The sequence below is a fragment of the Siphateles boraxobius genome, unplaced genomic scaffold (assembly GCF_051911475.1).
Source record: "Siphateles boraxobius isolate OS27281-9 unplaced genomic scaffold, OSU_SipBor_1 12, whole genome shotgun sequence".
Classification (NCBI taxonomy): domain Eukaryota; kingdom Metazoa; phylum Chordata; class Actinopteri; order Cypriniformes; family Leuciscidae; genus Siphateles; species Siphateles boraxobius.
In genome coordinates, this window is record NW_027508722.1 from 18,355,822 (window position 1) to 18,382,137 (window position 26,316).

The 26,316-nt window shown below is 37.1% G+C and overlaps 2 protein-coding genes across 3 annotated transcripts; one reads left to right on the forward strand and one right to left on the reverse strand.

The window, feature by feature from the left end:
- Positions 1-326: 326 nt before the first annotated feature.
- Positions 327-5,310, reverse strand: LOC143719676 (gamma-aminobutyric acid receptor-associated protein-like 1). Its single transcript, XM_077209807.1, has 5 exons — positions 5,107-5,310; positions 3,228-3,317; positions 2,754-2,832; positions 1,756-1,874; positions 327-803 (listed from the first exon to the last, which is right to left on the reverse strand). The coding sequence occupies exons 2-5, from the start codon at positions 3,315-3,317 to the stop codon at positions 738-740; spliced, it is 354 nt and encodes a 117-aa protein (XP_077065922.1). The 5' UTR covers positions 5,107-5,310; the 3' UTR covers positions 327-737.
- A 1,296-nt stretch (positions 5,311-6,606) lies between these two features.
- Positions 6,607-26,126, forward strand: leng8 (leukocyte receptor cluster (LRC) member 8). Of its 2 annotated transcripts, XM_077209810.1 has the most exons (16): positions 6,655-6,934; positions 7,445-7,552; positions 7,934-8,072; positions 8,211-8,360; positions 9,850-9,921; positions 10,028-10,448; positions 10,538-10,715; positions 10,925-11,095; positions 16,882-17,100; positions 20,193-20,354; positions 20,459-20,753; positions 21,060-21,161; positions 21,244-21,312; positions 21,392-21,521; positions 21,617-21,824; positions 21,920-26,126. In XM_077209810.1, the coding sequence occupies exons 2-16, from the start codon at positions 7,536-7,538 to the stop codon at positions 22,080-22,082; spliced, it is 2,496 nt and encodes an 831-aa protein (XP_077065925.1). In that variant the 5' UTR covers positions 6,655-6,934; positions 7,445-7,535; the 3' UTR covers positions 22,083-26,126. The 2 variants fall into 2 exon arrangements, with proteins under 2 accessions (XP_077065924.1, XP_077065925.1); XM_077209809.1 differs by lacking the exon at positions 7,445-7,552 and having other exon boundaries at positions 6,607-6,934.
- Positions 26,127-26,316: the final 190 nt, after the last annotated feature.

Consider the following 26,316-nt stretch of genomic DNA (forward strand, 5'->3'; position numbering starts at 1 on the left):
GATAAATCTGAACATCACACGATCAAGTTGTTTTCCCGCAAGTTCCTCATTACACTCCGCACGTTGCCACGATATCCCTCACTTCTCTCTTTTTCGTACTATCAGAATTAATCAAACCACTAATTGTGTCTCATCCTAATGGAAAAGAAATTATAACATATAAAACACGAGCCGCTAGTGCCTCTTTAAACCTTCTAAGTTTAAGTGTTAAATATGTCTAAAAATTGCTGAATAGGATTAATAGTGGACAAGAATGAATGAAATCTGTACTGAAACAAATGCTTTAAACATTATGCACAGACTCATAGAAAAGAAAGAGGCTAAAATATTTTAAAGATTTTTATTATATGCACAAAAGTTATTGATAATACTTTACAAAAAACAAAACAAAAGAACAAAAACCTATTTGCATTACATACAAATGATGCGCTCCTGGGAGAGAAAGAGAAATCAATACTTGCTTACTCTACTACTGCGTTTTAAGTTTATCTCTGTTTTGACCATCCATTTTCTCTTTTTCTCTTTAGTGTCTCTCAATTCTCAAGTCCCAATACTTTATTGCCAAGAATCTGTTTAAAGAAACATATTAGTTTCCCCTCAAATACTGATAAATGCAAACAGCACCCTTTAGTCCCCATTTTGAACAATACCTACCCCTGTGGGTACAATGTATTGAATGCGGGATAATAGTGGTAAAATAATGTATCATCTTTCTCTCTCTTCTTTCTTCCTCCATCTCAAGCACCGTAAACACTCTCATTACTGTATGTCATGTACAGGAACAGGTCTTCCTCCTGGTGTTCCTAAAAACAGACAGAGGTGGTCAATTTAGATGAGAAATCATATTTTTAAATCTTATTATAATTGTAACAGTTCATGAGTTTAGGGTCAATTTAAAGAAATGTATACTCTTATTCAGCAGTGACACATTAAATGGATCAAAAGTAACAGTAAATACTTTTACACAGTAACAAAAACATTCTATTTCAAATAAATGCCATTCTTTAAAAAAAATACTATTATCAATGTTGATTGATAATAGTAAGAACTGTTTCTTGAGCGGCAAGTCAGCATATTAGAATTATTTCTGATGGATCATGAGACACTAAGACTTGTAGTAATGATGCGGAAATTTAAAAAAAATATATATATATTAAGACGGAAAACAGATCTTTTTAATTGAAGTAATATTTCAGCATATTACCGTTTCAATTTATTTTTGATTGAATAAATGCAGCCTTGGTGAGGATTAAAGAATTCTTCAATAAATCATTCCGATCCTAAAAAAAGACCAATTTTTAAATGGTAGTGTATATATACTTTTAACTATATTGCCTTTTATTTTTTTATTCATGACTTTAATTATTGATCATGTACCAATTAAAAAGAACATTCTATATTCAAGGCCATTATATGATTTTAAAGAAATGTATTTAGAATTTTATGAAGGTCAGGATTATGTTCCGTTTAGTTGTTCCAGTGTCACACGCATTTTATTTAGTTCCTTTTGTTTTCCCTGTGTATTTATAGCCCTCAGTTTTTGTTCTCCGTTGTCTGTCCTCAGTGTTTGTGTTTCACCTACGTGTTAGCTTGATCTCCTGAGTGTTGGTGATTTATTGTTTATTAACAGTTTACTGCTGCGCTAGATCCAGCTTCAGACTCCTAGAAACACTAGATCCTTTCTGCAATGAACACCCTTTGCTAATAAAGTTGAGTATCTTACTCGGCAATGGTGAAGAGGGGTGCTTGAGTTACCTCATACACTGCAGACAGCGGGGAGCTGGATGGAGGAAGGGAGTTTTTAACGAAAAAGAAGAGCGCTTCTTCCGGCCTCATAGACACCCGCTGTCTTATCAGGAAGCAGAGCTGGCCGACTGGAAGAGAAAGTCGAGAGAATGCCAGTTAGATCAAAACTTGTTAACTTTGTAAATGGTTTCATTTCTTCCTCAAAGAGTCTGGAATAGGGAAGTTCAGGGTCAAAAAGAGTCTCAAAAAATTTAAAGGCCTTAATATACTGGCATATCATTACACAATGCTGATGGACAATCATGAGTTGAATTCCCCTGTAAATTTACAGGAATTATGTAATACACTGCCTTGCCAAAAAAACTAAAACAAATCAGCTGTTTGGATTTAAATAGGGAAATGCTTAAGAGTCAATGTTTGGATCATTATTGCATGATTATTATTTCTAGCATGTTCTATATTTGACAACAGTTGTGATGGAGAGTGTAGCTTTTCATTTCTTAAGCAACCATATAGGAGGACACCACTTGATGGAAATAAATGTTGTGATGTTATTTCCATCAAGAGGTGCATCAATTTTTGGTCAAGATGTTGTATTGAAGGTTCAAGAGTCGAGCACTCAGAATAGTTTACTCCAGCACATCCCAAAGACTTTCGATGATTTCAAGCTCTGGACTCATGTGTGAAAATAATTCTTCATGCTTCCTCCAAACCATTCTTTCACAATTTGAGCCTGTTGAATCTTGACATTGTCATTCCTGAAATATGGCCATGATGTGTCTTCCTACATGGTTGTTTAAGAAATGAAAATCTACATACTCCATCAATTAGGGTTAGAAGAACTGTTGCCAAACATACAGTATAACATGCTAGAAACATAATAATCACTGCAATAATGATCCAATCATTGACTCTTAAGCATTTGCCTATTTTAATCCAAACGGCTACTTCTTTTTTGTCTGGGCAGTGCATAATGTTGAGGGCATGTATGAAATAAGAGATGTCACCTGTGAGGTCTGAAGGAACAAGGTATTTCTTTTTGTCAAGTTCAGGAGCTCGTGACCTTGCAGCTCTCTCTACAATTATCTAAGGAAACAAACAAACAAATAAATATATACAACTCTCCAAAAACCTTACTTTTAGAGCAATATAGTATTAGTTGAAAACTCTGTCGTCTCTCATGACATTCCAAACCTGCATGCCTTTCTTCCGTTAAACATAAAAGAAGATATTTTAAGAAATGCCTCAGTATTTTCTTGTCCATACAATGGAAGTAAATGGTCCCCAAAACTGTTTGGTTACCAACATTCTTCAAAACTTCTTTTGTGCACCAGAAGACAGAAATACAAGTTTGGAACAACATGAGGGTGAGTAAATGACCATTTTTGGGTGAAGTATCCCTTTAAAGCTTTGAACCGTCCTGATAATGTAACTGAAATCTATTATTGTTTGTTATTATGATTTCCAACCATGAAACTTACTGGAATTTTATCCGGATGTTTGGCACGGACTCTCTCCCCCTCCGCTCTCCTGATCTCTAGTGGAACACTTCGCTGATACTGGCTAGACATCTGAGGGCCAAACACACATGAACAATAACATCAACATTAAAATATAACTAACAAAACATTTCAGGCTTCCTCATTTGATACATGAATTCATCTGCCTGATTAGTTATTCTCATTCAAACATGGGCAGAAATAAACACACTGTCAGATCTGCATATGATCATTAATAAAGCATATTTATTCTCTGAATCAGTCAGTCATATACACTAGAAGTAACAAATTGTTTATCTTCAAATCCTCTGGTCATTCTTGTGCCACCCCACCACGGGATCTTCCTCTTCTTTGCCCTCAGTGCAGATGTTGTTCACATATACTTCTGCCATATATTAAAATTCAAACCATGTGTACATTTTCTACAATCCTAACACAATACAAATGCTAGATTTTTTTAAAGTCACCATGAAATAAAAATGGATAATTCTTGCTAATGAAATATTGCAGTATTAATTAATGATTAAATTATTTATTCATGAACATCATTATTTTTTTTTAAATTCTGTTCCCATCAAAATCTTTAATCTAAATAATTCTCCTCCAACTTCCAGAAACTTCTCTTTTTCTTCACTGATGACGTGTTCATTGGCGTGAGGACGGGGCAAAACTGTCACTCACATGACATCACAGAAAAAGCAAACCACTAGCATCCAACGATCCAATCAATTCCCAACCGACAAAATCAAGTCCTGCCCTAATTTTTTTTACAAGTTTTACATGGATATGCATCATAATAGGAAAGAAAAGACTATTGTAATTTCCATTTTATGCTGACTTTAATAAAAATAAAACATTTTAATGATATCTAACTATAAAGGACTATGACATAGAAAAGTCAAAGTTACACATTGTCTGCATTAGTTCATCGTCCGTAACTTTACAGAATGTTCTGTGGTTTCATTGAAGGTTATGGAAAATGCTTCAGAATCTTTTATTACTGTGGAACAGGGCAGACTAGTTAGTTTTGTTTAGATTTACTCAACCATCCACTTGTGCCCTGCAGAGGAACATTACATAATACAGACATGCACACCCTTCAATTACAACAGAAATTAAATACTCGGATTTGACATTTTTGCATTCCTATTTACTCTGACATCTGAATAGCTGAGTGTGCAAAAGAAAATGCATCCAATACTAGCAGATGATCATGTATGCCAAAAATGACTGACCTGTGTCTTTTTTCTGTGCTCTAAATAGCTTCATTTATGCACTTTATTGCTCACAAACATGTATTACAGTATGTTTACTAAATGTTTCGGACTTGCACCATGGTAATTACATGTTCTTACTTGTAAATACCATGGTATATGCATATGGTAGTTATTCACTATCGTCGTATTATGTAGTAATAATAAGAAGCCAACACGCTTGTTAGTTGTGATTCTTGATGGTGTTGCGAAGAAGACGAGGTGCCACAGAGTGCTGCAATGCGAAAACATGTCCTCCATAATACTGCCTGCTCCTGAAACACTCACTATTAACACTCATAAACAATAATAATCTGCTACCGTCAGAAAGTACATGATACTATGAGATAACTGCGCCCATAACAACTGCTGATGACGTAAGGCGGCGAGCTCACATGATATGATATGACATGATATGATATGATATGATATGACCTGCTATTCCGTACAAATAGGAACAAAGTGAACTTAATGCGGGTTTACCGCGGGTTGGTGTCTGAAACTTTGATCCACCACAAATCCACGACCGTTTCCACCATGAAACTACGTTAACCTTATCCACATTAAACTGTGTGTACTGATCATTGCGGTAAACACACAAAACATACCTTGGACAGCTAACGTTACTGATAAATTCAGGAAGAAGTCAAATGTAACGCCCGTATTCCCCGCTTGGACGAAGATCAGATGCCCGTATCAGCGCAGTAATTATGTTGCTTTCCAAAAATCAATAACTTTATATTACAATTCGCCTTCTATGTTGAAGATGTCGACTGGCCCACTTCTCCCACTAAAACAACAAATAATGTACCGCCTCATTCTGTAAAGTAACCAATGAGAATTATATAAATAGACTGACATAACGTCTAGCCATTTAGAGGAAAGAGAAGGCGGGATTTAAATGTGTTGACAGTGCTTCTATTGGCCAAATTGAGCTATCGCTCACGTGTACCCCTTGGTCAGCGGAACCAATCAAAATAAAGCATAATTAGGCCAATGAGGAGAGCTCTACTAACAGTGTTTCTGTGTTACGTGTCTGACGTGTTCTTTTCTAGGCAAAACCATCATGTGACTCTGGTTGCAACCCAGGACAGAGACAATTTATCTCTTGAACAGTTTTAAGAGTTACATTCGTTATTAACTTCCTAATTGTCTTTTTAGCAGATAGATAAATACATAAATAGTTTTACTATTAATAAATAGTTAACTACGCCCATTAAAACCGGCGAAAACAAAGAGACAAAAGTAGGCTAGAACCATAGACTGTGGCTAGAACACAACTATACAATATAACGTTACAGTTGTATACACCAATACTTGTATCTGACCAATGGTTGGGCTTCATTATGCAGTGGCACTAACAGTCCATACAGTCATTACAGACTGACCCCCGAAAGTGATGCAAACAATTACATCTATTCTAGGGTGATACATGAAGGAGCAATGCATCGTTCTACAATAGTGGATCTCGATCTCAACCTTTTGGCTTTAAGACCCCTTCATTGTCCACAACAACATTTAAAGGGCCCACCCCCACCCAAAGCATATTCGTTATAAAAAACAATAACACAATTCTAATAAATATCTTGTTTTTATAGTTGTTTTAGCTTATTTTAAGGCTTGTTTTAATCTTTTTTTTGGTTTAAGTCATCTTGAGGTCCCCTCAGAAGTTGTCAGAAGTTTGTTGAGGCCCACTGGTTGAAAACCACTGTTCTACAGGTATCCCCAAGTTAGTATCAAATTTTGAATAAAGTTCTACAATTGTGTCTATAAAATGTCTATATTGTGTGAATTGTGAACCATGTTTTTAATGATCTGTATTGTACTGTATAGAATAAATATTGGGGCTGCTAATGTATATGGAAAATATTTTACTTATATATATATATAAAGTAAAATATTTTCTATAAACATTCCATATATATATATATATATATATATATATATATATATATATATATATATATATATATATATATATCGGACTGATCAGAATTGAGTCTCAATTTCAATTTATTCTGTATTGTTTTATTATGTTAGACATGCCAAACATTTGCCTTCTCTGTGTCATGTGCAGAACATTCTGTCGTCCAATGAGAGGAGCTGGCAGAATTTCCGGCGTCGCCATCATCATCATCATGATGTCCAGCCATTTTGTTAGAGGTGTTGACATTCAACCATCGAGTTCAACGAAGTAACGTTAGTTGATATGGGCTCCAGTATATTCCTAATATCAACTGAAACTTGGTTTGTTTAAGGTCTTCGGTAAACCAATAATAAGCAGCTTTTGTACGCGATTCCCTACAAGATATCCTATATCAAACGTTAGAACTATTATTTTTCTCATATTTGCGTATAATTTTCGGACGAGCTAACAGTAGCTAGCTCTGGCCAAATGGCGGCGAAGTCGGCACAGCAAGCCCCTTCATCGAGTTGGTAAGATTTCTACACATTACAAATCCTTACCATCATTATATATGTCGTTCGCCACACCATTTTGTCTGTTAAACGGTTGCTTTTTATAAATGGAAGGCATTAGTAACGTTAAACATATAAGTTACGAGGTAACGTAAATGAGTGTAAATATGCGTAGCCTGATATCCGCTTCGCTCTTTCTAAGTAACATTATATAGGGAATTATATTGTTTCACAATCACTTACGACTTAGTTATTGGTTGAAAATGTCATTTCAAGTTTAAATTATATTTGAAAATCTCGTCCACATTAGAAGTTGACTAGAAATTGTCTAATTTACGTTTGGCCTGTGTAACGTTATAGACTTTATTCACATCAGCGCCATCTTTGATTTTTAACGGGAATGGAAGCGAGGCTGTGAGGGATAGACGTACGTTAGCCTATATCTCCTCCGTGGGTTGTTGTACTGTTATTTAATCTGTGTGTTTGGATTGTGTTGTTGACGAAACACTGCAAAAATATCTTTCCAAGAAATTTCAGTTGACAAAAAAAAAACTCCCGACCGTATGAGCTGTGGAAAAGTTTAAGTGATCTAAGAGCTTTATACAGCTTTTTACAGCGGATGCCTTTGAAAACACGGTAAGTCTATTCCTCACAGCCTCGCTTTCATAAGTGTCATGGCGCTGCTCTGAATAAGGTCTATTAGAGGCCTAATTCCTGGCTTGCCGGTCTAGATTGTTGTCTTACCTTTATGACTTGTACCAACACACTTTTGTGGCATTAATAATGTAAGCTAGGCGTAGTATGGATAACTGTTAACAAAATATGCATGACTGTATTACAGATTTGAAGTGTACATATATTATAATGTTATGAACTGGTTGCTGCTACAGTCATTTTTTATTTGTATGTGATCTCCATGTTTTGCTTGAGTCAGAGTCTTGTGTAGATGCCTAAAAATGTACTGTAACCATCTAGATATGGTATAACCTAAACTTGAACATGCATTGTCTTTCACAGGCCGTATGGTAGTAATTCAGGTGGAGAGGGCCCAGTCCATGAGAACCCGGAATGGGAAAAAGCCCGACAGGCTCTAGCCTCCATTACTAAAAGTCAGAACTCAACCAAGACTTCACCAACCAATCGCACCACTCAACAAGTTAGTGTTTTCTATATATATATGTATACACACACAAATAGATATGTTCCCTTTTTTATAGTTGCATAAACTGTGTATGCCCATTTTGTGTTGTGTGGTTAAATGGTTGATTCTGTTTCTTTTTCTATTATTTGTTAGGTTGGACAGTATCAGGCGACAGTTACAGACTCCACTACAATGCAGCAACAACAGCAGCAGCAGCAGTACTATCAGCAGTGGTATCAACAGAACCAACAACAGTATGCTGGTTACCCATATCCCTATAACTACTACTACTCCATGCCTCCGGTAAAAAAAAATGCATCCCTTCATATTCTTACAGCATGTACCTGTATACAGTATATTTGTATTTGCGCCAAGAACGGGTCAAAGTAGACGTTGTTCGCGGACAGCCAATGAAGACCATAGGCGGGCGTTAGGCAAATGTTACCACGTTACGTATGCGGGGCACAGAAGTAAGAATGGAATTCCTGATGACTCATTTAGGTGGTTCAGAGTCAATTTTCTTTTGGGAGACAATAAATTAATTTAGCGTGCACTTTCGACTTTACACCTTTGTAGTTTGTTTACATGCGGCTGTCAGTCATTGTCCATTCATCGTTCAAACAGCGCGTCGCGTTCGGTTACGACAGTCAACGATGAAACTCTCCAAGATGATTTAATGTTAATATTATTATACTTGATCTGTAGATAAAGCCCTATGGTTTCGCATAAAATGACTTTATCTTGCTGGACTGTATTGCTGTACCTCAATCATGTTCGTTTCTACTGTGTGTCTGTTTGATCACAACACTGGAGAGCATTATAAGTCTTCACGCACACAGTAACTGAAATTTAAAACTGTTAAAAGAAAAGGCTTAATAAACTATTGCATAGATAGATACTGTATAATACAATATGCATCATTATCTCTTTCGTTTGTGCTTTGAACTTTTCAATGTGGACTCGATGCGCGTACTCTGTTGCTTCAAGCACATCATTCGGCGTTCGGGATGCGCATAAGCGCTTTGTGCCGCACTGTATTGCAGCCTTTCATAATCATATCATAATACTTTTGCGCAATGGAAGATTATTAATAGCCTTTTTTGTTCTTGTTCTTTGTTCTTTTGTTGTTTAGTTCTGTCCTATCTATCATATGTTGCTGCCTCATTAAACATTTGTGCTATACATTTAAAATATGTCTTACTTTTATAGTAGACTATTGATCTTGTTTTTCATGAATGTATTTTACAACAATACAAAGAGCAATGTGTAATGTTTTACCAGATTTAGTGCTACACTTATTGTCTCTTTATTTGTTCCCCACTAAATAATGTATTTTTTCACTAACTGTTCAGATTTTATACAATTATTGTGCACTTGTGTTTTTTCTAGACTAAATTTTACTGCTGAGTTATCCACTAATCTAGTTTATAATAGAATTTTTGTCATAGGTTATGATCATATTTTTTTTGATTTGTTGTTTTTCTTTATAATGAAGTTGTCTGTATTAAAAAGATTTGTTTAACACACAAAAGAGTGATTATCAGTTCAACACACAAAAGAGTGATTATCAGTTCAACACACAGAGTTATAGAAATTCTACTTGATTTTTAAAAAAAACTGCGCTGGTATAGGTAACGGTCGATTTTGAACAGAACATACAGGTAATATTCGAAAAACCATAATAGAAGCACTTTAATTATAATAAACCTGCCACTTCGCCCCACTTTAAAGCATTACAGCTGTTTCTTTTTGTGCAGTTTCCAATATTATTATTTTTTTTTCACTCCTCCAGTATGGAGGATCATATCCTCCAGGACAGTATGGTGTTCCAGGGTACCAGACAACCACTACGCCCACTGGACAGGTATATACTTTTATATATCATCGTGAGCTTCTGCTGGCCAAATGTAGATCAACTAGTTGTGTAAGGTTCAAGTAATTCATTTATTCTCCCTTTGTCTCTCATTCAGACCACTGGCATGCCTATGGCAGAAGATCAGTCCTCCAGCTATCCATCCCAGCCCCCTCCTCCTGCAACCCCTCAACCTCCCCCTCAGAGTCCTAAATCCACTGACCAGCCCCCACCTCCTCCTCCACCCCCTATACCTCCTCCACCCAATGCCCAGTACCCTCTTCCACCATCCCAGACCCCCTACAGCCCCAATGGTACCCTGCCATACAGCCCTACAGATTCCAACCCCATGATGCGGGGCTATAATCCTGGGCAGATTCGGCCAGGGTACCAGGGTTACCCAGCACCTGCATATCAGCCCCCTCAGCAGCAGGCTCCAGGACAAGGCCCATATGGAGGTGCAGGCATGGTGGATTCTAAGAAGCCTAATATTAGCAATATGAACAAAGGTGGACAGCAGCTGTGGCAGCGCATGAAACGTATGTGTCTCTGTTAGCTTATGTGTGCTAAACATGCCATTTTAAGTATATCCTCCTAATGTTTTTTTTGTTTTGTTTTGTTTTAACAGAGGCTCCTGGAGCAGGTGCTGTAAAATTTAACATACAAAAGCGCCCGTACGTCATGTCCAGTCAAAACTTCCCTTCAGCTGAGCAGGCCCCTGGATTGGGACCCCTTAATGCAACAAACCAATCTCCTGGGTCTGTTGTGGCAACATCTACAACTTCAGCTGGATGTTCCCAAACTCGGTAAGCATACTGGCTAATATTTAAAATTAAAAGGCTGGTTGGAACATGCTTGTCCCAGTTGCAACTGATCACATTTTCTAGATTAAACAGATCATTAGAGCTGTGCTAAATTTAATGCATTTTATCCCCCATATAAGCTCAGTAATATTAATTTAATGTAAAACGTCAATGAAAACGAAAACCAACTTTTTTTGGGGTGGTTCTTGAAGGCCTCAGGACTGGCCACAGGCCATGAAAGAGTATGTACAGCGTTGCTTCACTGCCTGTGAATCTGAAGAGGATAAGGATCGTACAGAAAAAGTACTGAAAGACCTTCTGCAGTCCAGACTACAGGATGGCTCAGCTTATACCATCGATTGGACCAGAGAACCGCTGCCAGAGTGAGTTGCATCTTTTTGTTCAGTTCAGCATTCCTCATTCTATAAATGGCTTGTTCAGATCTCTTTTCAGTGTCTTTTCAAGCTACTTAACTATTGGCACTAAACATATGAAATAAATTCTAGTATAAGAAGATTTCTTTAGTAATTTCAAATCTAGGTATGATCAAATTATTTTATTAGGTGCCGTTTTGGTTATTCAAGATTTTAGGGCTGTAATTTCCCAGTCGACTAGCCGATTTATTGGTCGATACGTTCTGGATTGGCCAAAAATCTGATTGGTCGATTTTTTGCCATGTTAATTTCATCAGGTGGAAAGCACTAATTGCCAATGGGGGTGTTTTCAGAGCACCCCTGTTTCACAGGTAACAGTCTGTCTTCAGAACACCCCCTTGTTTTCACTGTTTTTGGATTAGCCCAAGCCACTGGAGACAGATTGAAGAAAGTACTAGAAGGCCTTGGTCTGGTAGTTTGCTGAATATTTAATTAATCGTGAGCGTTTAATTTACAGTCAGTCCTCCTTTACCATGTCTAAGACATAGGCAGTGTGGCAGCATTTAAAAAAAAAAAAATAGATAATGGAAAAAAAGTTGAATGCAAAATTTGCAAGTAACAGTTTGCATTTCACAGCTAGACTACAAACATGGCTTATCACCTAAAAACGGTAGTGCCCTGTCTGTTTTGAGTAGGCTATATAAACATATCAGAATTGGCATATTTCAATGTTTTAGTCTAATCGTTTTATAACTGCAGGCGCACCCGCCCACGACGGTAGCATTCCCCAGAGCACGCTGGATGTTAAGCCTCCTCTATCATCCAAATGCAAAAATAATATCACGGAAGGAATTGTCTTTTTTTAAATTATTATTACTTTTTATTTATTTATTAAAGTGGACGTGCCCTGTGTGTTTAAGTGTAAAAGCTTTAAGTTAATAGTCTATTCGGGTCTCAGCTGCGAAGCTGAGCTTCAGTCTCGCTCTGTGCTAGGACATGCACATAGCGGCTGAAATTATAGTGTCTGTCAGTTATTATAACATATGACAAAAACAATTGTCTAAATTATGTTGCATATTCCTCAACAGTTCTTGTGCACAGATCATTAGTTGACATAGTACTATTTTCGGGAATCATAGGCTATGATATTGCGCAGATGCACGTGATGCAACGCTGTCAGAGCGATAGTGTGTCATTTCAGTGCAAAATAATTAGGTTAAAAAAAACTATTTAATATACTGCAAATAGCCTATTAGTTTTTTGTTTATTAATTCATTTAGGCGGACAAGGCTACCAAGTACTGCGCAGCTAATTAATCTAATGTTTTTTAATCTTAATTTTAGTTTGAATAGTTCTCTATATTAAGGAAGGATGAAGTGTGTTCACCCTGCTGAGGGGGATGTGATCAAAGCCTGGATTGGAGCGAAAGCACGTTCCTCTCTCTCCCCTCTTTATCACTCCGCTCCTGATCCACTCCGGGTTTTCCATACCCGCTAATGGAAAAACTGCTCCGTGTTCACTCCTTTATTCTAATGTTTGTTTTTTTATATCATTTATGTTTGAATTTATAATACTATATGTAACTGTTTGGAAAGTATTCTACACTTTTAATAAATATAATTACACCAAAATGTCCAAATGTAATAGGCTATATATCATCATGCCTGTGAAGTACTATGAGCTGAGTTTCGGTTCATTTATGAGGCATGTTCCAGTTCACGTGCAATGCAATATCGCGCCGGCGCCTCCATGTCCTGATTATATTGTCTGCTATATTTGCTTCTCATTTATTAAATCTAGGCAATTGGTTGATTGAACATTGATTAAAATTAAGATATAATTTATACAAAATGAAATTCACTTGAAAGAAAGGCTTTATACAATACAACATTTTATTAAATGGTCAAAATCATGTCTGACATGTCTGAAAATATAAGCTCAATTTAACACAAGCACCTTTAAATATAATTCCATAATAGTAGTAATGTATAAATATCAGTATTTGTATATGGTCCTTGAATGTGTTATATTTCACCAGTATCAGCACTGGGAGTTTTCCCTGTATTATTTCGCCTTGTCTGTGTTTGCGCAACTTGCATCATTACGCCAGTAGGTGGTGACAAGTGACTGTCTTTATGAGTAATTGAACCATTAAATTAACAGATTAGTCCTGTCAGGGGATTTACAGTCAAAGACCCAGAACCAGATATGAAGAATGAAGACCCATAGGCAGAATTATAATAAATTAAAGAAAAGATTTACTGAAGATAGTTTGCCGTTTCATCAGCAGAAATCAGCTTCAAGACTCACACAGGAGTTCGTAGGCCGCCCCGCTTACAAAGATCACAGCAGTTATACCATTTCCAAGGTCTAATGGTGTGTTCACGTGCTATGGAAAATGATATTTTCCACTTGTGAACTGGTATTTACCAGTGTGTTGCGTTCAAGTGCTTTTGTTGTCGTAATGTGGTAAAAAGATGGAGATCCAGACCTGTTATTTAGCTAAAACTATTTTAGATTGCTTAAAGGGTCATGAAACCCCCCTCTTTCAGCTCAAGTCTAGCTCACAATCTTTTTGAAAAATGCAACTTAAATGGGCGTGGATGGCTGTGAGAAGAAGGGAGGGAGTGGGTGTGTCACGGCAGGGGAGAGTGGGAACTGTCATCAGCCAGCAGTGTTGCCAGATGTACGATAATTATCGTATTTGAACAATAATTTTGACCTCTGTACAATGTACGATCAATAATGAACAATAATTTCAGAGTTTTCAGTCGTTCGTCCAAAAACACATCCTACCGCTTCTCTCTCTGACCCCGAATCATTTCGCAGGCTCGCCTGCCTGCACGTACACACACACACACCCACACGGTGTTGCCCGGCCCCCACGTCAACACTACACATTCACAAGTCTCTCGCATTAAGCATACAATTTATATATTATCGAAATATCTAAAATGTTCATAACGACAGCTTATTTAACAAAAGGCAAGTAAAATGACCAGGGTTACATTTTAGACACACACATAGCCTACCTCTGAAGGGATAGAAAAGTAGGACTTGGTACCGCATTACTCGCAAGACGTAACTTGCATTGGTCATCGACAAGGCCAAAGTCCACCATTCTCCAGTTCTCGAAGCTCTCTCGGGTAAAATGTTTGCGGCACACGTATTAGAAGTGTCCATGGTTGATGGCCAACCAACCGCCCGGAGCCAGAGTCTGGCCCTGGCAGCATCGCGGGGAAATATATACAACCCACTTTGACTTTTGCACCACGAAAATTTTGCGTCCCATGATTTTCTCTCTCCTTTACTACGCAAAATCACAGTTTGACATGTCTGTGGAAAGATCCACGTGGTGTCATGAATAATTAAGAGACAGTGTCTCATTAATAATTATGAGACCGATGAGTCATCAACGCACTACACTGTGCTCTGCCACGTCACAGCCTGCGATGAAGATTTTAAACCCGGAAGACGAAAATAGCGGGGAAAAACTAAAATTTCACCATTTTCACCCTACTGTTAAAACTAACAGATGCTAACATTGTCTTCAATGGTGTTCAACACACATACCTCTGTTAAAATCTCAGAAAATTTGGTTTAGGGTTTCATGACCCTTAAGTCATCTGCTACACCAAGAAGATGATTTATCACAACTCAAACGGTAAAAAATATGCTGTATATTTTCTAGATCATGAATAGTACATATTTTTACCATTCACGACTCTCGCGTTGCTCTCCGCCATTTTGAAAAGGTCAAAGGTTATCTCGTCTCGGCAACTCGTGCATCAAAATATTCTACGAGCTGAAAAATACCACATGAGGGGGTGCATTTTCCACGTCGGCTTTTGGTAGTTACCATAATTACCATAGCACCATAAGGTACGTCATTGCTGACAGGTTGAATGATTCTGATTGGCTAAGGAATAGATAAACAGTAATTTTCCAGAAATATGCAGATAGACGGACGCATATCTCCATCGATTATGCAGCAGACACTCGGACCCTGAAGTTAGGCACGTCGTGACCTTCCAGGTCACAGATTTGGGTTGCTGGGTGCCAGCCTGTCCCGAACAACAACTCAGTCAATCTCCAATAATGCCAGTGGTTCCTTATCCTTTAACCAAGAAGACTAACACACACACAACAGCTTTTCCAACATTGGATTTGGCCAGGCTCTAACTATAAACAGGAGAGTCCAAAGTATAACTAACTATAAACGGAGAGATGTCTCAAAACATCGATAGTGCGTTCTTTCTCTCAAGGAGAGCTATACTTTAGTCTAAATGTAAAATATAGGCTTTAACTGAGAAATGGTCTCTTAAACTATAGATCCCTATGCGTTTTAACACGTTTGAAGACCTTTCTCAAACACAAAACAAGTCCCTATTTTATTTCTGGAATCCGGGCTAAATAAGCAAAGGACTGTTACTGCATTCAGATATCGAATACTGACATTAAAGAATACATGAAAAGAACATTTCAGTAATCACACTGGTAACTTTTATAACAAAGTAAAATCTTCAGAGAAATCTTTCAACTCATTTGATATTTAGAAGGAAAAATATTGATTAATACCTTAATTATAATCAATCATTACATATACATTGAAGCAGCAGTGGATTCCAATCCACCCCCTTCAGTCCAAAACATTGATTAATTAAGGAAAAAACAAGTTGCTGAAACTAATCTTTGATGCTCATATAAATTGCTCATTTGCCTCTGGATATAGAAGTATTGCATTTGGCATTTGATTGAAATTTAACATCTATGCAAAATAATCCTTGAATCATTTCTAATTTAAGGTCATTCCTGTTTCGAATATGTGATTGTGTTTTGTCAACAATAAGCATAAAAATACTGCATTTACATTTTGTAGTGTTGGATTTAAACTGATTCTCATGTTTAAGAATCTCCTTGACAAATAATTCATGCTACTGCTGTTTTTTTCTTTTTCTTTTTTTTACCTTCAAACACCTTAAAATGCACATGTGTAGATGAGGACAATCAACATTTTCTGTTGAGGATGCATGTCCCCGAGCCCCCCTAGCAAGATCCCTTTAGCAAGGACCTCTGTATTTATAAAACCCTGCGTACGACCCTGCTCATGGTGTTCACTTTTCATATAATTAACATAGATGGAATTAAAAAATAACATTATGTTTTTAACCCTAGCCATTATAAATAAATAATATATATAGTTTGTGATATTAGCTCACATTGTCAGCAAAAGCTCTGTTGGCTTTTATTATTTGAGAAATAAAAACTTTTTAAAGTTATGCATATGGTTAATTATTTGTATGACTACATCACAAAGAGAAGTCTTGTGAAAGCATTAGATTGAAAACATTGAAATTTCATAAAAGTGTATAAATAATAGAAACACGGTTCAAAATAGCATTTCTTTAAAGGCAAATGTTCTTTTGAGTATTTTATTTGTGAAGGTAATGCGTGTACTCCCTATACTCCTAATTACAAGAAGAAAAAAACTTCACACTGGGTGTGTGACGGGTTGTGGAATGGGGTTTGGCCGTTAATAAAATATCAAAAGATATTTTTTGCATTAATCCCTGACTAGACTGTTTTTAATGTGAATCGACAACATTTTTATGTAGATATGTTTAACTGATGTATTTAAATGATCACCTGAAATGTATTTTAGAAACTTTATCTTACTTGAGTCTTGTCTTGTATTTTTTGTTAAATATAACTTTTGTTATTCACATGGTGTATAAATTTTTTTTTTTTTTTTTTATAAATTGGGACTAAACAATGCTGCTGCTTTTTTTTATCAGCCTGAAGCAAAAGCAGTCTCGCTGGGAGGTGGTTCCTCAACGCTCTCAGGAGAATGCTATTGGGAGAGGTGGAGCCACCCGTGGCAGGGCGGGGGCCAGGCTGGGTAACTACAGAAATGTCTTTTCTCAAAGAAGCCCCTCCTCCAGCTCGTCCCACTCCTCATCACGATCCCCATCCCCTCACAACCGACACAGGGACAGGAGTAGACATCACCGCAGGTAATGTGCAGGGTTGCAAAGTTACTTAATCTAATACTAACACTTAAAACAATTTTTTTGCAGTTTACCCGTGTCAATTAACCGGCAAAATACCGGAATGAGACCAGGACGAGGATTCATTAACTTCAGTATTATACCATTTTATAAGGCTGCATGATATATTTCAAACCATTTAAAAATCATAATGTAGCATGGTGCTATTGTGAAATTAAAAAGTCTGCGATTAAATAAGAATATGTGCTGCAGGTTTCAGAGTAATACGCAACACTTTATTTGCATGCGTGCAGGTTACATAAAGTCTTGACGTGTTTAGTTTCTTAGCGAAGTGTTGTGCTGTTTTCATTTACATGATTGGAGTGCGTCTTAGCATCTCTGTTAACAAATTCCATCTCTGCATATGCTGTGATTTTGGGTTGCTTATAACGTTCATCTGGGAAAGCAACGTGCAACATTTCACCAGATTATTTAGCGTAAATCACTTATAAATTTACACCAACACTGAACAATTCACATATTTAGAAACATACTGGTGTATTCTCCTTTATTTCAAAATAAAAGTTTAAACACTCTAGGGCTGTAAAGATTCCTCGATTCAAGTCGAGTACTCGATTTAAAAAGATCCTCGATTACAATTTACCTGTGTCGAGTAACCGGCAAAATACCGGAAGTGGCGCATTTCACAGACAAGAATCCATGAATCACATTATTACACCGTTTTCTAAGGCTACGCGATCTATTTAAAACCATTTACAATCATAATATAGCATAGCGCTATCATGAAATCACAAAGGCTGCGAATCAGGGTTTTTTTCCCACAGAGAAGCACGAACCTTTAATTATTTACATGCGTACAGATTGTTAAAAGTACCTCAGCTCCGTTCACAATAAACGCTCCACACATACTCAGTTTTCCGCATGTGCTGGAACGCAAAACCTCTGACGCCTGTTTGATAGTTGCACTGTCATCATTTATATGCGTGTCAGCGTCTCGGGTTTCTCAAACTCCATCTCTGAGTTTCCGACTCACAAGATTCGTAGCGCAACACATTTGTAAATCTACGCCAACACAGCAGAATATATAAATGTCTTTCTGAAATATTATGAAATATATAAAATATATTGTTCATCGCAGTTTCAAAATAAAGTTTAACCCTTGCACTGAGTTTGCATGTTTTGACGTGCACATCTTCTTGTTCAAGAAATTACAGCAGCTGTTGCATTTCTATCATACAAAAGTGACCAAATATCAAAGATTAAGTTGACATTTGAATAAAATTTTGTTTGGCCAATACTAAAGGATTTGATCATGCCTTAGTGTAACCAAGCCGTTGGCGCTCTCTGGACATTTTTTTTTACGTAATGTACATAAGTTATGTTTATATTAGTTTATATCCATTTATTTTACATGGTGTATTTTAACAGCGTCGTTCAATAAGACCTTTGATTACTTTGATACTTTATTTGAACAAATAATTATTGCTTGTTATTATATATTTAGGTAACACTTTACAATAAGGTTCATTAGTTAACATAATTTAATGTATTAAACAACATGAACTAACAATAAACAATACATTTGTAACTATTTATTAATCTTTGTTAATGTTAGTTTCATTTTTTGTTCATGTTAGTTCACAGTACATTAATGTTAACAAATACAACCTTTGATTTTAATAATGTAGTAGTAAATGTTGAAATTAATATTAACTAAGATTTATAAATGCTGTAGAAATATTGTTCATTCTTAGTATACTAAGGTAGTTAACTAATGAACCATATTGTAAAGTGTTACCTATTTGTATTTTTAAGTGATTTTAAAGGCTGTTGTTCACTTGGATCTATTTTTATTTATCTTTTATTTATGATCTATTTTACCACAATTTTTTATCCAATTAATTGATTATTCAATGGAATAATCAGAATACCTGATTACTAAAATAATAACAATAGCTACAGCCCTAAAACACTCTCTGAAGCATTTCTATCGTAAAGAAGTGGCGATAGAAAGATCGTTAAAGATTAAAGCGATAGTTCACCCAAAAATGAAAATTAGCCCATGGTTTACTAACTTTGAAGCCATCCCAGGTGTATGACGTTCTTCTTTCAGATGAATACAATCAGAGTTATATTAAAAAATATCCTGGCTCTTCCAAGCTTTATAATGGCAGTGAAGGACTGTATGTCTTTGGAAATCCATCAAAGCGGATCTATTCATTATTGACACACAACGTAATAATGGCAATTGATGCCTCTTCAAACAAACAGGGCTGGGCAACCGCTTCCGTCATTACGTTATGCGTCAAGTTCAAGGGGTTACTTTTTTTGCATAAATCGATGTGTACGCCCGTCTGACGGAAGCTAGTTATTTTAGTCCATAAAGTTTTAGATATGAATATTTTTCTTACAAATGCATCGCGTCCCTTCAGAAGGCCTTTATTAACCCCCGGAGACACATTGAGCACTTTAATAATGAATGGATGCGCTTTGATGGACTTCCGAAGACATACAGCCATTCACTTCCATTATGAAGCTTGGAAGAACCAGGACATTGTTTTATATAACTCCGATTGTATTCATTTGAAAGAAGAATGTCATAAACACCTAGGATGGCTTCAGGGTGAGTAAATCATGGGCCCATATTAATTATCCCTTTAAGTGGACATTTGAATGAAATGTTGTTTTGTCAAAATTAAACAAGTGAAATAACAATCACCAGGGATGCGTTTCCCAAAAGCATCGTAAGCTTAAGTTGAATGTAGAGACAATTGGTGTCAATTGTTTTACGATCAACTTAGGCTTACGATGCTTTTGGGAAATGCAGCCTGGCTGTTGGCGTCCTCTGCAAGCATTTGATACGTAGTGTAGTTTGTTTATATTATTTATGTAGTGTTATGTAATATGATTACTTGCATTTGATGCTTGGATCTATTTTTATTACAACAAAAACTATCTGATTAATCATCAAAATAATTGACTAATTACTTTATTACCAAAATAATCATTAGTGACAGCCCTACTTTGAATCATCACTTGAATTATGATAGAAATTGGAGATCAGCAGAATTTGAATGGTGACTGTCTTCCTTCTGCAGTGATTCTGGTTCCCAATCAGATAGCAGCATGTCAAGTGATCCTCGCCTCCCATTGTCCCGGCGGCAACAAAAAGGTGGCCGAGGCCGTGGGGCAGAAAGGGAGCGAGGCAGAGGTGTGGGAGAAAGAGGCAGAGGAAGAGGCAAAGCAAACAGAGGGCGGAGGTGAGATGTCATTGTTTGTACACCAAAATTGAATGCCATTAACACGTTTTTAACTTTAGGGAATTACAAGTAGCCTCATTACCTTCTCCTTTGACTTCTATCAGGAATATGGAAGACCTAACGAGTGGAATTGGTAAAAAGCGGAAAGGTGGTAACGCAGGCCTTGACTTTCACGACCCGAATCGTGAAGCAAAGAAGCAGAGCCGTGCAGCACGCTTCCACACTAAATTACGCACTGAGCCCCTGGTGTTAAACATCAATGTTTTTGACCTCCCCAATGGCACCCAGGAGGGTTTGAGTTGGGATGAATGCCCCATAGTCGGCACCTGCCAGGACATCACCAAAATCTATCTGCGCCTCACATGTGCTCCTGACCCTGCAACTGTCAGACCTGTATCTGTGAGTGTTTCACAAAGGGTTGCTTTTCTTTAGGGATCTGTTTAATGGGTATAGTTCTGTGGTTAACACTGTATTCTGTGTGTCTTATTCGTGGGTTTTACTCAAAAGTGGTCTGTAGTTGGTAAATTAGGGACCACAATGGAAATAAGTCTTCGGTCTTTATTGTGTTACCCCTGACTACTTTTGTATTTTATTTTAATGTATGACACAGTTTCATACTGTTTCATTTTTTATATTTAAGTGGTCAAATAAAATCAATTAAGCAGTTTTCATTGAAGATTTGTTTTGAATATTTTCTTGTTTCAGGTGTTGCGAAAGTCCCTGATTGCGGTGAAAACTCATTGGAAAACCAATCAGGATTATGTGTATGCATGTGAACAAATGAAGTCAATACGACAAGATCTCACTGTGAGTTACGCTTACTAGTACTAATTACCTGCCTTACCATTTTCTCATGTAGTGTCTTATCTTGAAATCTTGTGTCATTCAGGTTCAAGGTGTGCGTACAGACTTCACCGTGGAGGTATATGAGACTCATGCTCGCATTGCTCTGGAAAAGGTATGTGATGTAAAGTCAGCTCTGATTAAAAGGCACTTTTATTCTTTTTGGACTAAACGCACATTTCGATTGTTATCAGGGTGACCATGAGGAGTTCAACCAGTGCCAGACCCAACTGAAGGCACTGTATAAAGACTGCCCATCGGACAACATTGGAGAATTCACTTCCTACAGACTTATCTACTTCATCTTTACTAAGAACTCTGGAGGTATAAATTGCCTTTTCTGTTTAATCTCTAGTTTAAGGTTTTATTCTCACTATTTTGCACTCCAATTTTGATTGCCCTTGCTACGTTTATCATAGACTTGACCACCGAGCTTGTGTACCTGACCCCTGAGCTCCGTGCTGATCCATGTGTAGCTCATGCTCTTGAGCTCCGTACTGCCTGGGCTCTTGGAAACTTCCACCGGTTCTTCAAACTCTATCGGAAAGCTCCACGCATGGCTGCTTATCTAATAGACAAGTTTGTGGAGCGTGAAAGAAATCTAGCACTGAGGGCCATTTTTAAAACGTGAGTACAGATGCCAGGGAGATTGATTAAAAAATGATGCTATTGATTATTTGAAGTCTAAAGTTTTCCGTCTTGTTTTCCCTTCTCTGCTGCAGGTTTAGGCCCTTTGTGCCGGTGGAGTATGTGCAGTCCAGCTTGGCCTTCCCAGATTTAGACTCATGTTTAGCATTTCTAACAGGGCTTGGGGTTACATTCACCCCCTCTGACCCAAGCAAAATAGACTGTAAAGTTAGCTCAGCCTGTCTTACAACCTCGTAGTTTGGGGGAAAGGGTTGTGGGTGACCAGAGGATTTACACTTATAGAGCTTATAAAGACTGTAGATAAGGGACCAAATATCTGCATAATAGACACACATTCAGAGTCTAGAGCTGATCATATATATGAGATATATCTCAGATTTTTTTAACTCTTGTAGAGTGATGGACAGTTGACATCCATATACAGACTTAGGTGCCATTTCAAGACCCAGTATAGCCTATTCATACAGCCCATTTAGTGAAGTATCAGGCGACCAAATACTTGTAGATTATCCATTACACCAAAAGAAAAATGAAACGCAGGGGAAAGATCTAATGAGGTCAGGTCATGTCAGGTCCCACGTCATAGAGCTCAAAAAGCATTTTCAAGCTAACAGTGTTGTGTGTTCTCATGTTTCTTTCCTCTCAAGCAAACAGCCACAAAGCTCAAGACCTGATATCATCACAGTTAATGCTGTATATAACGTGAGCCAGTTCCCACCAACAGCGTACCAGCTCAAGTCTGTGTGAAGGCAACGGATCCTTGACCAAGATTTTTGTCATCTTTAATGGACTTTAAAACCAAGTGCAATCCTTCAAGCAAGAAGAGGATGGTTTGTATGCCCTATCTTTCTCTTTGCCTGAGATGTCTTCAGTAAGTCAGTGGTGGAGGCACTCCATTAGATCTCCTTCCTCACTTCATCTCTAGGATCAAAATGCCGATAGCCTATAATATTTGGACTGAGTTATAACAAGATCACCTTCAGAAATGCAGATTAGGCCGTATTTTCGTACCATCACCAGTTCTGCCCCCACTTCCCACAGTTTCCTCTTCCACACATGGCGTTCAACACTCAAGAAGCTGGGCCTCATTAGTCATAGATATCATGCTAATCGTTCCTCGACACCCAGGAAGCACAGCTCAGTGACTCAAAGTCTTTTACTTCCCCCCCCAGCTGTGATCGGAATAGGGTCAACCGTTTTACAGTCATCCAGGTCAACCTAGGGGATTCATTAACCACTAAGTTTGACCACCAGCCACTGAAGAGCCAAGTCCCCTCAAGCACCACCCAGCATAGAAGGTCTCTACGCCCAACATGCAGTCAGCCTGACCAAGTTCTTTCATTCAGAAGGAAAAGCAAGATCAGTTTTCCCTCACAGCAAGATGGCGGTCGTATCCTGTCTTCTCTCCACTCGCCACCGAATTCCTGCAAGGGCATCCACTGTCCTTCTGGGGTTTGGCAACGCATGGGTTTGTATGGCTCCTTAAGCTGCGGCCACATCTACTGGTAATGGCTGGTAAGAAGGACTTGATGTTTTGAAAAAGCGTGGTGGATCTTCATTCAGCTTGGGTTGAGGTGTTCCCTCTGTTGAACCACATGCTTGGCTTGATGTCTTTTAACCCTGCTGGCAGGTTGTGAATTTGTCATCTCATTTTGAAACGGGCCTAATACTGAACCCTGTTGCACCCTTTATCTGCAAGATTGGCACCAAAAGATCTGTATGAAAAAAATCTAATATATCTGCTCATTTTACATGGATATTACTGTGGTGCAGTTGTAAATCTCAGAGATTCATATGGCATCATGGTCTTAATCTAGCCGTTTGAAACGTAAATGCTTTATAGTCAAAAAAAAAAGTTGTACCAATTCAAAGTTTTACAAAGTTCATCTAATGCTCCTTGATCTCTAATAGACTGCTTTAAAATGGTTTCATTGGAGTCATAACCCAAACATCACTTTCACTGCAAATGAGAGGAGCTTTTTAGCATTTTTACTGTTGAAGTAATCAGATTTATTAAATGTGATTAACATTCATCCAGCATGGATAAGGCTTGGGTCTGAAATACGTGTGCTTTAGCAAGATGTGCTCAAGGCCACTATGAGCAGAAAGCTTCCCTAACATCTCGTCTGTAAAATATGTACATATGTTTTCATGCAAATAATGTGCAAAGTGACATTTATTTTTCTCTTATAGTACTTTGGTTTATTAGTTTATTTCCGTTTGTACAATGGTAAGTGTAATTTTGATTTATACAGTAATTTTGTTGGCAGTTTTTAAAGTTTAAATATAATGGGTGGTAAGCATGTGCACACTGATATGAGGTTTAGTTAAAATAAGTAAAGTTTCCCATTATAATATTGTAAAAAAAAATTGCTCCCCTAGACAAATTAAATTACATGTTATAGAGTAAATCTCTTACAATCCACACTTGTGAAGGAGTCAGGGATTCATAAATTGACAATATAATGCCAAATATTTCCCTTGTTGATTATTATTTAATATTCCCAGGCAGTTAATTGTCTCCTGTATTTATTTCTTTATTTTAACTCCATGCCTTCCTTCCTGTTTTGTTGTTCTTCCTCTTTTCCTTATTCAGCTTTTCTTGTGTTCATACCTTTAATAATTGTCACTTGTTAGACACCAAAGTATCCAACAACAAGACAAATATTTGGTTTAAGCACAATTTTAACACATGCTGTTTGTTGATTTTTTTTTTTTCTTCCAAAGACATTGATCCTTTAAATTGTAACATGTCCTCACTGATGTGATTTTGAGGTCAAATTAGTACTGAAGACTGCCGTATATTGAAGTTTGGTTAATGTTTTTCTTTTCTTTTTTAAGTTCATTTTGACGACCTAGGGCATCATTCTGTTTGGATGTTTGTATTTGGTTGTACATTGTAAATGAAACATTTGCTACTTGTTGCCACACTGACTTTGCTCTCCTCTCCCTCTCAACCTTCAACCCCTCCCACCCCTTGTTCTCCTCTCTCCTCCTGCACTCCTTTATTACCAAATTCTCTCTCTTCTTGCAGTCATGCACAATCGGAGCAAAGCAAGAGATGAAAAGATGAGGGCAAAACTAATCCAGAGGCACACTGGAAACTGGCCATTGAGACACCCAGACATCAGTCAATTGATTCTTCATTGTGCCTGTTGGTGTCTAATGCAATTGTCATTCTAACGAGTGCTTGCTTTCAATTTGCAATGTTTTTCTTTTCTTTTATGCCAATATCAAAATTTCTATAAAAAAAAAGAAAAGAACAATGTCAGTCTAAAGATTATGAATGGATTGTATTTCAGGATTGGCTCCATATAGTGTTTGGTATAATTGCTGCTGTATGTTCAGGTGTGTCTTTTGTCTATTCTTAACATTGCTTTTTTCTTCTTTTTTTACTATATTTTTAGTTTACTGATTTAGTTTTTCTTTTATATTTTTCTTTTGCAGTTCTTTACTGACATTTTGTTTTGTTTGTGGACTGAACATGATTCTGATGGTTAATATAAGCTGTAGAATTGCATACTGCACATGCCTGGACATACAGATAGTTATAGTCATTTTATACCCTTATGTAAACTTTAGATATCCAAGCAACAGGTTCGAAAAATCCTTAATGTCCTCAGGTCTTTAAAGTTAACTGCCGTTTCTAATGATAATGGTTATCGACTGTCCATAATGAATATTACTTACAGATTGTCCAAAGCAATGTTAATCTCAATTGATGCTACTCTTTTTTTTTTTTTCTTCATGAAATGTATTTTTAGCCCTTGCTGTTGTAGTTATGTAATATTTTCACAGCAGTATTACTAATGGTCTCATCTCTCTCTTCAGATGTTGCCTGTCCTCTTCCTAAAACATTGTTTCTTTAACTTCTTTCCTCTGCATCAGATCTTTTAGTTCATATTTTTTGTTGTACTTAGAGTTGCCTCTGTAAGTGTTCTTACATTTTCAACTTTATCCATTGACTTTTTGCCTCACCTCATCTTTATTTTTCCAGCCATCTGTTATTCTTTCTGCATGTTCTTCTGTCTCCCTCCTCTTTCCTGTATTGTGTACTATAATGCAATGTTGCGATTGGTTTATATTTGGTCAGTGCTTGGCAGTAAGTATTCCGACAGGACTGTGCTTGTGTCTGTTTCTTCTTTTACAGCGCCTCCTCTCAAAGCCCTAATGTCTCTGCCCTGAAAGAAAATACTGCCATTTGTAGATGCTGATCTGTACATTATGTACATACTTTATCTTGTGAGAAAAAATAAAGAAAAATAAAGAATCTGATGTACAGATTGTGATTCAGTGTAGTGGAAGCTATTAGAATTGTCTTCTAAATATGAAGTTACAGAGGTTCCCATGTATAGTGTTCTCCTTCCTACTTAGCTTTGTTTTAGTGTACTCTTAAGTTTGTTGTATGATAGTGATTTATACAATGCTGGTACACTATTAAAACAGTTCAGGGTCAGCAAGTTGTTTAAGA

What these genes read in the sequence shown, in the direction of transcription:
- LOC143719676 (XM_077209807.1), bottom strand. Translation starts at nt 3,317, where the DNA reads ATGTCTAGCCAGTATCAGCGAAGTGTTCCACTAGAGATCAGGAGAGCG. An exon ending in TGTTCCTTCAGACCTCACAG is followed by an intron (nt 1,875 to 2,753) that starts GTGACATCTCTT and finishes TTTCTCTTCCAG; the next exon opens with TCGGCCAGCTCTGCTTCCTG. An exon ending in CGCTGTCTGCAGTGTATGAG is followed by an intron (nt 804 to 1,755) that starts GTAACTCAAGCA and finishes GTCTGTTTTTAG; the next exon opens with GAACACCAGGAGGAAGACCT.
- leng8 (XM_077209809.1), top strand. Translation starts at nt 6,894, where the DNA reads ATGGCGGCGAAGTCGGCACAGCAAGCCCCTTCATCGAGTTG. An exon ending in AGGAGTAGACATCACCGCAG is followed by an intron (nt 17,101 to 20,192) that starts GTAATGTGCAGG and finishes TTCCTTCTGCAG; the next exon opens with TGATTCTGGTTCCCAATCAG. An exon ending in CAATACGACAAGATCTCACT is followed by an intron (nt 21,162 to 21,243) that starts GTGAGTTACGCT and finishes TGTGTCATTCAG; the next exon opens with GTTCAAGGTGTGCGTACAGA.